The 13,226-nt window shown below is 50.3% G+C and overlaps 2 protein-coding genes across 2 annotated transcripts; one reads left to right on the top strand and one right to left on the bottom strand.

The window, feature by feature from the left end:
• The first annotated feature begins 100 nt into the window (after positions 1–100).
• On the top strand, positions 101–9,005 carry LOC148882618 (uncharacterized). Its single transcript, XM_088986917.1, has 5 exons — positions 101–185; positions 3,502–3,668; positions 3,771–3,869; positions 4,724–4,891; positions 5,916–9,005. Exons 1-5 carry the CDS (start codon positions 122–124, stop codon positions 6,093–6,095), a joined length of 678 nt encoding a protein of 225 aa, XP_088843043.1. The 5' UTR covers positions 101–121; the 3' UTR covers positions 6,096–9,005.
• Positions 9,006–9,148: 143 nt separating this feature from the next.
• Positions 9,149–12,664, bottom strand: LOC148882617 (saxitoxin and tetrodotoxin-binding protein 1-like). Its single transcript, XM_088986918.1, has 6 exons — positions 12,506–12,664; positions 12,234–12,364; positions 12,075–12,166; positions 11,863–11,991; positions 9,315–9,434; positions 9,149–9,237 (listed from the first exon to the last, which is right to left on the bottom strand). Exons 1-6 carry the CDS (start codon positions 12,617–12,619, stop codon positions 9,218–9,220), a joined length of 606 nt encoding a protein of 201 aa, XP_088843044.1. The 5' UTR covers positions 12,620–12,664; the 3' UTR covers positions 9,149–9,217.
• Between the last annotated feature and the right edge of the window lie 562 nt (positions 12,665–13,226).

Here is a 13,226-nt window from a genome sequence, read left to right as displayed (position 1 = left end):
GAATGGCTCGTCGGCTGGCTGATGACTCAGGTGATGTGTCATACTCACGCCATATAAAGGAGAACTTTCACATGTGTCCGCAAACACACGTATCGTCCGCACGCGCCGTACACGCACACGCATGCCCTCACCCGCGTGTGCCGGAGTGAGTGTTTGCGACGCGCGGAGCCCCGACGACATGAGACGTAAGTTTGCCCTTTTGCTCCTACTTTTCAGGGGTGGTTGCGCGCATGTCCTGGGATGGAGACGACCCCCCGCGACCCCTCGACCTTGCGTCTCGGTGGCTGGCCAACAAAAGGCAACTGGTGAAAATGCTCAAAGGAGGCTCGTGTCCTTCAAAGGGGCGACGGAGCCCCCCCCCCAGCGGCGGAGGTGGACCCTTTCCTTCTCTAGGATTCACGCCGCTTGTGGGCCAGCTGTGCCAATTGAGCCCAAAGAAGCTGAGCCCGACCCGCCGCTAGAATGAACCGAGACAGAGCCCCAATGGAAATGGAACCGTCAGAAGCTCCTCCGCCCGAAGGGAACGAAGCGAGATGGGGGAAGCCCACGTTTGAGTTGCGGGAAGAAAAAAAAAAGCCAAAAGGGACCCAGGAAGGCCCAAATACGGCCCAGCAGCTGCAGTCTTGCGCTCGAGAGAAAATGTGGCCCAGGGACGCCAAATAATAACCGCAGGGCCTCAACCCAAAGGTGCCGCCTCGACCCGGCGCCGAGCTTTGGTCCTCGTGGGCTAGATGGCGCTATCCGTGGGTCGGCGTCTTCAAATGGTCATGTGACTCCAGTGCCGGCATTCTGCGAGGCCTCGGTCATCGCGGTGGGGGGGCAAGGGCGCCGACCCCGTCGCAGAGGCCGGCGGTCGCCTCAAAAACTAAACTGGTGACAAAGTACCTGCGGACAAAAAAAAGAGCCAAATTAGCAGGAAGAAGAAGAACAACAAGAAGAGAAGCAAGCGCCGGCGGGTGTGTCGGTCAGGATGTGGCAAATGATTCACGCTTTTGGCCCGTTAGCTTTTCTTCCTGGCGCCGCGCTGCCAGCCCGTCGGCCGGCCCGTCGCTTGAGGGAGAGAAAGCCGTTCCAATCTGTCAGAAACGCGCACAAGCGGCAGTTTGGACCGGCGTCTTGCACCGCGCACTAGCGGCTGAGTAATAGTGATGTGTCGTACGCGAACGAGCCGGTTCTTAGAGCCGGCTCTCTGAAGTGAACCAAGAGAGCTGGTTCCTAACAAGGAGCCGGATCTCTGAAGTGAATGAAGAGAGTCGGCTACTAACAATAAGCCGACTTTTGTTGTACTCTATTCCCCGCCCCCAGTCTTCGGTTAAAGCCCCACGTGATTGGTCAAGATCCGTGGTAGAGGAGGGAGGGGAGAATAACAGACACACGCAGCAGTGAGGAGAAGGGTGGGGGGAAGACAGGTGGACAAATGTTATTGCATTATGCTGTTATTCAATTATTATAATTTTACGAGTTGGTATGGTAGCATTATTAATATGAAAATCAAATTAGTGACAGCTGATCATCAGACCAGAGTAACCACATGGAAAGTGAAAGTTAGCGGATGCTCTCTGTGCACATATAAATCAGGCCATATAATTAAAAATATTTGATATTGTGTATTTTTTTACATGAGTAATTCGTTTTTCACACAATTATACATGATTTGTGGTAATTAATTTAAGCAACCAAAAAGCGAGGAGCCAAAAGAGCCGGATGTTTTTAGTGAGCCGGGCCAAAAGAACCGGCTCTCTAAAAAGAGCCGGAATTCCCATCACCACTGGCTGCAGGGCGTGTGCGCGCAGACACTGAGGTCATCATCTGCATGAATGCCTCACATGAGTCGTGAGGATGTCTCAAAGTCTGTCAGGATTTCCCACGTCCAGACGTGGGACGTCCTGGCGTTGCGCCGCCAGACAAAGTGGCTTCGCGCAAGCGGCCTTTTTGTCGCCGCGCCACCCTGTGCGCCGGCGGTGCTGAAAGGCGCCCTTCTGACGGCATTTCCACGAGCGCCTTGGCACCGATGCGGCCAGTTGGAGCTGAAATGACAGCCAGAAGGAGCCGATGTGGCGGCACCCGAACAAGACAAAGTGTAACCGCAAAGAGCCGAGAGAAGAAGAAGCCAAAATGGCTTCTACAAAACAGGTGGAGGCCATACATCCGCTCTTGAAAGAAAAAAACGGTGAGGACCTAGGAGACGCATCCGCGGGACCACCCAATGCCCCCTGAAAATAGCCACAAAGTGGAGCTAAAGCTAGCGGCCGTTGCGCTGGAGTCAAGCTCAAGCTAGCTGGAAGCACAAACCGGGTCTGGTCTTCCGTCCCGCCCAAGTGGAAGGATGTTGGCCATGTTGACGCCGTCGCCAGGTGCTTCCTTCCTGCAGGCGCCACTCGGGCCCCCCCGGAGGCCCGTCGGAACTTGGTCTCGCTCAAAATTCCATCCACCAAAATGTAGAGAGTTCGACGTTTGTGAAGGTTTCGGACACAGCAAACATGCGCTGTGTTTGTATTACTAGTCTTGTGAGGACCACTAACATTTTATACCATACGTAGTGAGGACATTTTTGACAAGTGAGGACCTTTTGGTGACCTTTTGGTCCTCACAAGTTTTTCATTCTGGAGGCTTCTAGAGGGTGTATGTATGCATCTGTTAAAGTTTCAGAAAAGTCCTCACAATTTCACCCAAAATGATTTTTTGGTGTGTATTTTCATTTCACTTGGATACACACTTTTTACTCACTGTGTGTGTTTATGTGTGTGTGTGTGTGTGTGTGTGTGTGTGTGGTTAACGAGAGGAAAAAGTTCATACCACAAAAAGTAAAATGATATTTTAACCAAATTCACTACAGAGGTGGGGACTTTGAATGTAGCCATTCAGAAACCTCACTTCTGCTGTTATTTCACTTCACAGTCCACTTTTTATTTCTTAGTTTTTAAAGAAGTTGAAGTGGGAAATGTGGTGACATTTAGTGTTCAAATGGAACACTAGTTCTTCTCTAAACTTATCAGCAACAGTGGTCCTCATTCATTATCTGGAGTTATCCGGACCTCACAAAACCATTGAAACAGGAACGTGTGTGTGTGTGTGTGTGTGTGTGTGTGTGTGTGTGTGTATGTGATGAATGAGAGGAAAACATTCATACCACAAACTGTTTTGAAAACTCAACGGAATCAACCAACAAAAAATACAGTAAACGATATTTTAAACAAATTCACTATAGGAGTGAGGACTTTGAATGTACCCATTCAGAGACATCACTCCTACTGTAATTTCAGTTTCAAGTCCACTTTTTATTGCTTTGTTTTTTTAAAGAAATTGAAGTGGGAAATGCAGTCAGGGGGACATTTAGTGTTCAAATGTAACACTAGTTCTTCGATAAACTTATCAGCAAGGGTGGTCCTCACTGGGATGGGACACAGGGATGTGTGTGTGTGTGTGTGTGTGTGAGTGAGGGGGGGAGGAGCTGTTGGGGGGGGGGGCTCTAGAAATCCACATGAGTTTTCTTTTGGGCAGTGCGGCGTGACTCCGCCATCCGCCTGCTGCGCCTTCTCCTATTGGCGGAACTGCTGCGGTCGTCGGGCTGCGGCTCCGCCCACCGCAGGGCCCTCCTCTGCAACGCGCTCAAGGGGGCTGCCAATCAAATGGACGTCATCAGGAGGGCGGCGCAGCGTCTGCAACCCGTGCGTGAGCGAAGCTTCTTCCTTCCTCGCTTTTGTCGCCTCGCTGGCTGACCCCACGTCATCTTTTTCGATTCTTCTTCTTATTTTGCGTTTGCTTTTCAGCTGGACGACGATGACGAGGCGGCGGACGACTTGCTGGAGGCGCGACTGCAAAGTCTTCCCGTCATTGCGACGACCGCTGCTCACTTTCGCGCGTGGAAGGTAAACTAGCTAGCTAGCTAGCTATTAGTTATCTATTAGCTAGCTAACTTGATCTATTTGAGTTATTGCCGGTTGAATGGGTCACCGTTGCTGGCTACCTAGCTAGTTATCTATTTGCTATCGATTAGCTGTCTAACTAGCTAGCTAGCTATTATAGCTATTAGTTATCTATTAGCTAGCTAAGCTAATCTATTTGAGTTATTCCCAGTTGAACGGGGTCACAGTTGCTGGCTATCTTTTTGCTATCTATTAGCTGTCTAACTAGCTAGCTATCGATTAGTTAGCTAGCTAACTTGATCTATTTCAGTTACATGAATTCCCGGTTGAACAGGTCACCGTTGCTGGCCACCTAGCTAGCTATCTATTTGCTATCAATTAGCTGTCTAACTAGCTAGCTAGCTATTAGTTCCCTATTTGCTAGCTAGCTAACCCAATCTATTTGAGTTATTCCTGGTTGAACGGGGTCACCGTTGCTGGCTACCTAGCTAGCTATCTATTTGCTATCTACTAGCTGTCTAACTAGCTAGCTAGCTATTAGTTATCTATTAGCTAGCTATTTAACTTGATCTATTTTAGTTATTCCCGGTTGAGTGAACGCTGGCGCATGTGGCTGCCGCTGCTCACCCACAGAAAAACTGATCCTGTGACTGTAAAGTGACTTTGAGAGTTTTGAAAAGCGCTGATAAATCAAATGTATTACTATTATTATAAATGGCTTGGCGGGCGGCCATTCGGGCCACGACACGAGACCGCGTGCCGGTCTTTCCGGGGTTGTCCCACTAGAGGGCGCCCACACGCGCGACCTCCATGCAGGCGAGCAGTCTCTCATGGTCTCTGGCTGTCTGTGGCGGCAGGTCCACGAGTCACTGAGCGGGCTGTACGCCGACGCGCTGGCCTTCGCCGTGCATGCCGGTTGGCTGAAGGCGGGCGCCCGAAACGTCAGCTTCCCCTCGGAGGCGGCGAGGGGCGCCGCCGTTCACCTGCTGCGGCTGGCTGACCTGGTCGGGACGGCTCTCGTGCAGGTGAGGATGACCACCGCCGCCGCCGTTCAGCCAAAGAGCGGACGCCACCAAGCTCAATAATAAATAATAGTAAGAATACATTCGATTTCTAAGCGCCTCTCAAAACTCCCAAGGTCACTTTACAGTCAAAGAATAAAGTTTTTCTGTGGGTGAGCAGCGGCAGCCACACGCGCCAGCGTTCTCTCAACCTGGAAGCTAGCTAGCTAATAGCTAGTTAATATCTAGCGATATATACAGCTAACTAGACAGATAGCGAATAGATAGCTAGCTAGATAACCAGCTAATTAGTCAGATAGCTAATAGGCAGGAAATAGATAGCTAGCTAGATAGCCAGGTAGATAGTTAGATAGCTAATAGACAGCAAATAACTAGCTAGCTAGATAGCCAGCTAGATACTTGGATAGCTAATAGGCAGCAAATAGATAGCTAGTTAGTCAGATGGCTAATAGATAGCAAATAGATAACTAGCTAGATAGCCAGGTAGATAGTTAGATAGCTAATAGACAGCAAATAACTAGCTAGCTAGATAGCCAGCTAGATACTTGGATAGCTAATAGGCAGCAAATAGATAGCTAGTTAGTCAGATGGCTAATAGACAGCAAATAGATAGCTAGCTAGATAGCCAGCTAGTTAGTCAGATAGCTAATAGGCAGCAAATAGATAGCAAGTTAGTCAGGTAGCTAATAGACAGCCAATAGATAGCTAGCTAGATAGCCAGCTAGATAGTTAGATAGGTAATAGACAGCAAATAGCGAGCTAGCTAGATAGCCAGCTAGATAGTTAGATAGCTAATAGGCAGCAAATAGATAGTAAGTCAGATAGCTAATAGACAGCAAATAACTAGCTGGCTAGATAGCCAGCTAGTTAGTAAGATTAGTTAGTTAGGAAATTTCCCCCGGCAAAAAGTCCGCCAGGTGGTTTCGCCTCGTGCTGTCGGGCCTTGTCGGCGGGCGCCGAATGGTCGGAGCAGGCAAATGGCGGCCAGTCAGCGTTTGCCCCACGTCCGCCCGTGTGTGCTTTTCAGACGGGGGCGGTCGTCCCCCCGGCGCCCCCCCCGCCGGCGCTTCCGGCGGTGTCGACGGCCTTCGAGGCTCTGCGCTACTCGGCGGAGATGTCTCGCCGCTTGAAGGTCTTCTGCGGCTTCTCCAAACGCCTGGTGCGCCATTTACACAGAGCGGCGACCTGTCCCCCCAGAAGAGGATGAACGCCACGGCGCTTTGTCTCTCTTTGCGCCTCGCCCTTTTTCGGTCGGCGGCCGAGGAACGGACAACGGAATGGTCGCCCGCCCGGCCGTCGACTGGCTGCCCGGCGGCGAGATGGTCCGGTTTTCGACGAATGTGGAACCGGTCAAGAGCGGGGCACCCGCGGAGCAACCCGAGATCGGTAGCCAGCCCAAATGGTGTCCAAACCGTGTCAAAAGACGGACTTCTCGCCCTGCACGGCGGGAGGCGCTTGCCACGAAGGCCTCGTCGTCCCCCGGATTCAAGTCCCCCCCAATCCCCTCCCCGCCCGAAGGCGATGAACTTGACATTGACCGCTCGTCTTTTTCTTGCCGTTTCCTGGGGGGCGGTGTCGCATCTGTCACACTGCTACAGAATGTTGCGACAGCGGTGACGTCACGACCGCAGGTAGACTAAGATGGTGGCACAATAAAGACGTTGACAAAGCAACTCTTCTCCTCTCATTCCTCCGGACGCAACATTGGCGACGAAGATGGACTTCTACACAGCTCCCCTCCCCTCGTTTCTGGCGCTCCCCGGTGAGCCACCAGTCCCGTGGTCCCGCTGGTATGACTCTTTCACGACGGCGATCGGACTACGAGGCAAGCGACGCACGGCTAACGGCTATGCTAGTGCACAGCTTGGGAAGTGAGGGCAGCGTGTTTTTCGGACACTCGGACCCGCGCAGAAATACAGGGATTGTGTCGCTTTGTTGGACAGACATGATTGCGTGATTGTCCGGCGGATTGCCTTCCGTCACCGACGGCAACGAACAGGCGAGTCGGTACACCTCTACGTTGCCGACTTGCGGTGTTTAGCGGGCCTCTGTAAATTCGGCCGCTTGGAGGAGGAAATGATTAGAGATCAACTAGCGGAGCACACGATTGATCCCAAGCTACGGGAGAAACTGTTATTGTCCCCTGACGACCTCCCACTATCGAAGGCTGTGGAAATGGCGTTCCCATTGGAGAACGCAGCACAATTAACGTCTCGGCTCGTGAACCCACCCACACCTTCACACTCTCCCGCGTTGGCACAGATTGTTGCTCCAACCCCTCCACTCCCAGACGCCACCTCCAGTTACAAATCCACCTCTAAATACGACTGTCATGATCTGGTTGGCGACCAACGGGTGGCGCTGTCGGCCCCGCCTATACCTGCACAGGTGCTGGTCGTCCCGATCAGATTGGCGACCAACGGGTAGCAACGTCAGCCCTGCCTGCATCCTCACAGGTGCTAGTCGTTTTAAACAGTGACACTTAAAAGGACTCCCGGCACGACCATCCGGTGTCGGTTCATTGTTTGTTGCATGCTTTGTTTGCAATTGCATGCTGTGCATGTGTTTGTTTAACCTTGGCGGACTTTTACACTTGATTTTCTTTTGATATTTTGTATTTTTTCTGTTCAGATGATTTTGATGTTTTACATTTTGTTCCTGCTGACCTTTAATTTAATACAATTTGTCAAACAACCTCCTGCTCCCTCCTGCCTGCTTTTTGGGATCCGCACCCGCCATCACCACCTTGCAAAACGTGACGACAGTGCCGAGATAAATGTCGTCAGACATCAAGGGGCCAACACACGCAGACCTTATGCCAACCGTGGGTATCTGCCTGGCCGCCCACACGCGCGCCAACTTGCAAAGCCATTGGACAGAGATGCCAGCACTGCGGAAAGAGGAACCACTTCGCCAGGATGTGGCGCTCTGCTCCCACGTCAACATACCTGTCACGCCGCTCACCATACCAGCCGAGGCGGACCACCATCCACTGCGTGGTGCACAGTGGAACTGGATGGAGTGAGCTTACCACTCCTGCTCGACACTGCAGCCTCCGGGTCACCGTTGACCGTATCCACAGTTCCACAATTGTCCACAATTGGACTCATTCTGGACAGCACCAGTCCAGATTACCGCCCAACTCGGACCGACCACCTTCTGTCTGTCTGACGGGTCGCGTTGGCATGCTAGCCGCCTAAGGACAGTGGCATCGCCGACCCCCTCGAACGATAGGGCTGTTGCAGATATGGGCTTCTCAGGCAAAGACTACTGACGTCCCGACACACATCCGAGAACACCGGTGGGACGCCTTGAAGAGCGTGGTGAACCAGCCGTACCCGTGGGGCCAGAGCCTCGGCCAGCTCGCGTTCACCTTTGCCATCGGTATTTGAACAATTAAAGGACAACCGACGTCTCCGGACAAGTTGTGTCCATAATTTGTAAAATGGCTTCAAATGACTTCTACTGGGCGTATTTTAAGATTATTTTTTATTATTTTAAGATTCCACCGCATATAGCTATATTTTACGTTTTAAGATTTACGCTGAACTTTCAGGAAGTCTTGTTTTTGAGTTGGTGACGAGTCCTCACGTGATGTCAGAAAAGGACCGCCTCCTGACGTAAAAGTGTAGCGTCTTTCCATCACGTCAATGTATTTTGCTGTACTGTTTTCTTTTGAAAACCGTGTGTTACATCCAAAAGCCGCCAGCAGAGGGAGTCCAAGCTCCATGGAACGAATCTATCAGCCTGTGGAAACGGGCTGATTCATTCCTCACAGCTCGGTGGCCATTTTATTGCCTCTTTTTGGGTGAGACACCCCCCCCCCACCCCACTCCCCCCGCCCGTTTCCCTCAAAATGACACGGAATAAATTCTTTAATCGATTGCAAACATGTATGCTTTCCTCTTCAGAACTATTTGAATCATATTCATATTGCATATTTCCCCATTGTGGGACGAATAAAGATTTTCTGATTCTGACAACTGGATGTGTAACAAGAAAGCATATTATCCGAATCTGAAGCCATTGTTTTGCGCCTTCCTTCTTTCTGTTTTGAGCAATAAACGTTCCTTTTTCTCTTTGCAAAGTTTGTCTGCCGACGTAGTACCGCGAATGACCAGCTGGCGGCGACCGCAGCTCAGGGGCGTTCGCGTGTGACGTCACGGCAGGGCCGCCCTTTGCCAAAGGTGAACCGCAGCCGAGCCGCCGTCGGCGTTGTCGCGTTTGACGCACAAAAGAGCGGAAGAAGGGGGCAAAGGGGGCGGAGGGAAAGCCCTTTTATTGGGATTTGCCGTTTGGCCGCTTCGCCCGCGTCTGCCGTCGGTCGGCTCAGGCGGCCGGGCAAAACTCTGCGAAGACATTGGCGGGTTAGTTTGTCGTCGGGCGACCAGCCTGCTCGGCCGTCGGCCGTCGGCCGCCGTCTTACCGGCGGCGCCGTCGGCAACGAACGGCGGCTTGGAGATGAAGGACAGGCACTCCACCATCTTCAGCAGCTTCTCCCCTTCGGATTTCAGCTGCTCGGCGTCCACCTCGCGGTCGGGGCGGCCTGCGCGCGCACGCGGCCGTTCACAGTTGAAACGCGGCGTGACGTGAGTGTGCTGATACATTTGTTTATATCTGCTACCCCATAGTTGACCACCAGATGGCTGTGCTTTATTTTCTCGACATTCATTACATTGGTTTGTTGTTATAATAATAATAATAATAATAATAATAATAATAATAATAATAACAATACATTTCATTTATAAGCGCCTTCCAAAACTCTCAAGGACACTTTTGTCACTTCCAGTACAGGTTTTATTTTCCGCGCTTCGTAAGTTTCATTTTTACTGAGAAGGCGTCGTTAATGGACTTGCTTTATCGCTGTATTGTTTAGCAAGGAAAAAATAAAAAGGACTAAGATCAAAACTTCCATTTCGGAGCAGAAGGCGGGCAAAATGGTGAGTACAATTTTATTACATATGTTTTATTTGATTGATGTAAAGTCCAAGTGTTTATGTGTAAATAATAGCTATATTTTTATACTTGTTTGTAGTCCCAGGTAGTGTCGTTGGTGATTGATCATGCAAGTGAAATCACATTTAAAGAACAACCGACGTCTCCGGACAAGTTGTGTCCATAATTTGTAAAATGGCTTCAAATGACTTCTACTGGGCGTATTTTACAAAGATTCCACCGCATATAGCTATATTTTACGTTTTAAACTCGCGCTGAATATTCAGGAAGTCTTGTTTTTGTTGGCGACGAGTCTGTACGTGACGTCACTAAAGGAACGTAAAAAAGACGCATTGTAGCGGTCCTTCCATCACGTCAATGTATTTTGCTGTACTTGTTTGGTCTGGGGACCTCGTGTTGCACCCAAAAGCCTCCAGAAGAGGGCGTCCAAGCTCCATATAAGGAATTTATCAGCCTGTGGAAATGGAGGTGGCCACAGGAGGTCGCCATTTTGTGCCTCTTTTTTTTGGGTGAGAGATTTTCCCCCAATGTTGCCTCAAAATGGCACAAATAAATTCTTTAATCGATTGCAAACATGTATGCTTTCCTCCTCAGAACTATTTGAATCATATTCATAACTGGATGTGTAACAAGAAAGCATATTCTCCGAATCTGAAGCCATTGTTTTGATTCACTAGCAATGCAAGACGTCTTGGCGTGACGTCACGAACTGGGGGCGGGACTTTCTGAACATGCCCAATTCACAACTCAATTTTTTGCAGATTTTGGGCACTTTAAGTCATTTTTATTGGTGTTCTGCATTTGAATAAAATATACTGCATGTTTTGGGTATTTTAGATGCTATAAAACGTTTTTTCTGATGTCAGTTAAGAAACAAAAAAGTGACGTTGGTTGTCCTTTAAGAATTAACCATCAGTACAAAGAACCGGAGTCCTCTGTTTCATATGGAAGCATAGTAGAACACTTTGCCTGCTGTCCGCTTTTTATCTTTTCCTTGCTAAACAGTACTGCGATAAAACATGTCCATTCTCGCCGTCTTCTCAGTAAAATGAAACTTAAAGGACAACCGACACCTCCGGATAAGTTGTGTCTATAACTTGTAAAATGACTTCAAATGACTTCTACTGAGCGCATTTTACAAAGATTCCACCGCATATCGCTATATTTTACGTTTTAAGACTCACACTAAACATTCATGAAGTCTTGTTTTCGAGTTGATGACGATGCCCTAAGTGACATCACGGAGGGAACGCCCGTGACCGAGAAAGCGACACGCAATGCATTTTGTGTACTTTTTTTCGTCTGAAAACACTGTGTTGATGGCGAAAGTAGAAGGAAAACTACATAAATAATGCGATGGTGAATCGTGTATTGCAGCCAATTGCGGTAACACGCATAAAGAAGGTGTAAGTTGACACAAATTCCCAAGGGACAAATCAGCCCATTTCCAATGGAGCTTGTGCGCCATCTTGTGCATGTTCTGGGCGTATTGGAGTCCAGATGCCTAAAAATGACCGGAAGGACTTCTTTAATCGATTGCAAACATTGATGCTTTCCTCTTCAGAACTATTTGAATCATATTCATAATTGGATGAGTAACAAGAAAGCATCTTCTCCAAATCTGAACTCTCTGAAGCCATTGTTTTGATTCTGGAGCAAGGCAGTTTGTGAAGGAGTATCTTGGCGTGACATCACGAACAAGGGGGCGGGACTCATTTTGTGGCAGGTGTTATTGGTGTTTTTCATTTGACTAAAAATATCCGCCTGCGTGTTTTGGGTATTTTAGATGCTATAAAACGTTTTTCTGATGTCAGTTAGGAAACAAAAAAAAATGGTGTCGGTTGTCCTTGAAAGAAGCGCGGAAAATAAAACAAGTACCGGAAGTGACAACAACCCAACGTAATGTCAAGAAAAATAAAGAAGCGCCATCTGCTGGTCAACTATGGGATAGTAGTTATCGACAAATGTATCAACAGCATTTACAGTGAGAGTTGTGCGGGTGGGCGGACGCTGACCGTAGCTGAGCAGGAAGCGGCCCATGTCGCCCGCTTGGACGAACATCAACATGGCGTCAGCCGATCTCTCGTAGAAATGCAGCATGAAGGAGACGTTGAGGGCCAGCGACGAACCGTTGCTCATCACCCCTGACGCACGGAAACAACAAACATGCGGAACGAGGCGACGGTTCGAACGTTCTCGGCAACCCACCCGCCCGCCCGTCACTCACAGTCGACCACAGCCGGCAGGACCAGGGGGTCTTCGCTCGTGGGGTCCGCTGGTGCGGTCAAGTTCGACGAGTAGGTCACACACGTGTTGTCTCTGAAACCGGCAAGACGAGTGACGTACGCGCCATCGCCCGCGCCATCGCCAGCGTCATCGCACGCACCGGTACTTGTTCCTCTCCAGGAAGTGCAGGAGGACGTCGCTTTTGGGGTGGAGGCTAACGGCCGAACTGACGACCTCTGAAATCAGCAGCCGCTCGGCGGCCCCCCAAAGCAGATGCCACTCGCCCAACACCTGCGGGAAGCCACACCCCCTCCCTCAGCGACCCACCACTTCACTTGCCCGAAGCGGCGCCCGCCCGGAGACTTCGAAATTCCGCTCTCGCCTCGAAGCGCTTGACGCAAAGATGGCGCGCGTCAATCAAAAACCACTGACCTGATTCAGGTGCTTGGTGGGGAGGGGCTTGTAAAGGTCGTCGCAGGGCTGCGCCACTGCCGGTGCGCCCCACGTCACCATCACCACCACCGCTATCATGGTCAACATCTTCATGTTTGCCTCGCTTCTTCTCAAAGTCAAATGGCGCACTGGGCCCTCGCGTTCGAGGCCCTTTAAAGGCACATGTGCACGCCACCCCTCACCCCTCCCATCACATAAAGTCAGTCTGTGTGTGTGTCTGTGTGTGTGTGTGGTGGTGGTGGTGGGGGGGGGGGTGCGCCCTGTGTGTCGTCGACCTGGATTGTTTGTCGATCAGGTTGACCAACTGTCCAAAGTCTGATTTGATTGATTGCGGGGGTGCTACGCATGTATTGTAGTGATGTGTCGTTCGCAAACGAGACGGATCCCTGAAGTGAAAAGAAGAGAGCCGGTTCCTAACAAGGAGCCGGAAATGGGAGCCGACTTTTTTTTTCCTCTATTCCCCGTCCCCAGTCTTTGGTTAAAGCCACACGTGATTGGTCGATATCTATGGTAGAGGAAGGAGGGGAGAATTACAGACACATGCAGCAGTTGTCATGACCTGGTTGGCGACCAACGGGGGGCGCTGTCGGCCCCGCCTGCACCTGCACAGGTGCTGGTCGTCCCGTTCAGATGCTAGCCCTGCCGGCAGCCTCGCAGGTGCTGGTCGTTATAATCACTGTCACTTAAAAGGACACCCGGC

The sequence above is a fragment of the Hippocampus bargibanti genome, linkage group LG20 (genome assembly GCF_051943395.1).
Source record: "Hippocampus bargibanti isolate YZ-2025 linkage group LG20, ASM5194339v1, whole genome shotgun sequence".
Classification (NCBI taxonomy): domain Eukaryota; kingdom Metazoa; phylum Chordata; class Actinopteri; order Syngnathiformes; family Syngnathidae; genus Hippocampus; species Hippocampus bargibanti.
The sequence above is the reverse complement of the archived record's forward strand: the minus strand, read 5'-3'. Positions and strand labels throughout refer to the sequence as shown.

What these genes read in the sequence shown, in the direction of transcription:
- LOC148882617 (XM_088986918.1), bottom strand. Translation starts at nt 12,619, where the DNA reads ATGAAGATGTTGACCATGATAGCGGTGGTGGTGATGGTGACGTGGGGC. An exon ending in CTGGAGAGGAACAAGTACCG is followed by an intron (nt 12,167 to 12,233) that starts GTGCGTGCGATG and finishes TGCCGGTTTCAG; the next exon opens with AGACAACACGTGTGTGACCT. An exon ending in CCGCTTCCTGCTCAGCTACG is followed by an intron (nt 9,435 to 11,862) that starts GTCAGCGTCCGC and finishes GTGCGCGCGCAG; the next exon opens with GCCGCCCCGACCGCGAGGTG.
- LOC148882618 (XM_088986917.1), top strand. Translation starts at nt 122, where the DNA reads ATGCCCTCACCCGCGTGTGCCGGAGTGAGTGTTTGCGACGCGCGGAGC. An exon ending in GAGCCCCGACGACATGAGAC is followed by an intron (nt 186 to 3,501) that starts GTAAGTTTGCCC and finishes TCTTTTGGGCAG; the next exon opens with TGCGGCGTGACTCCGCCATC. An exon ending in TCGGGACGGCTCTCGTGCAG is followed by an intron (nt 4,892 to 5,915) that starts GTGAGGATGACC and finishes TGTGCTTTTCAG; the next exon opens with ACGGGGGCGGTCGTCCCCCC.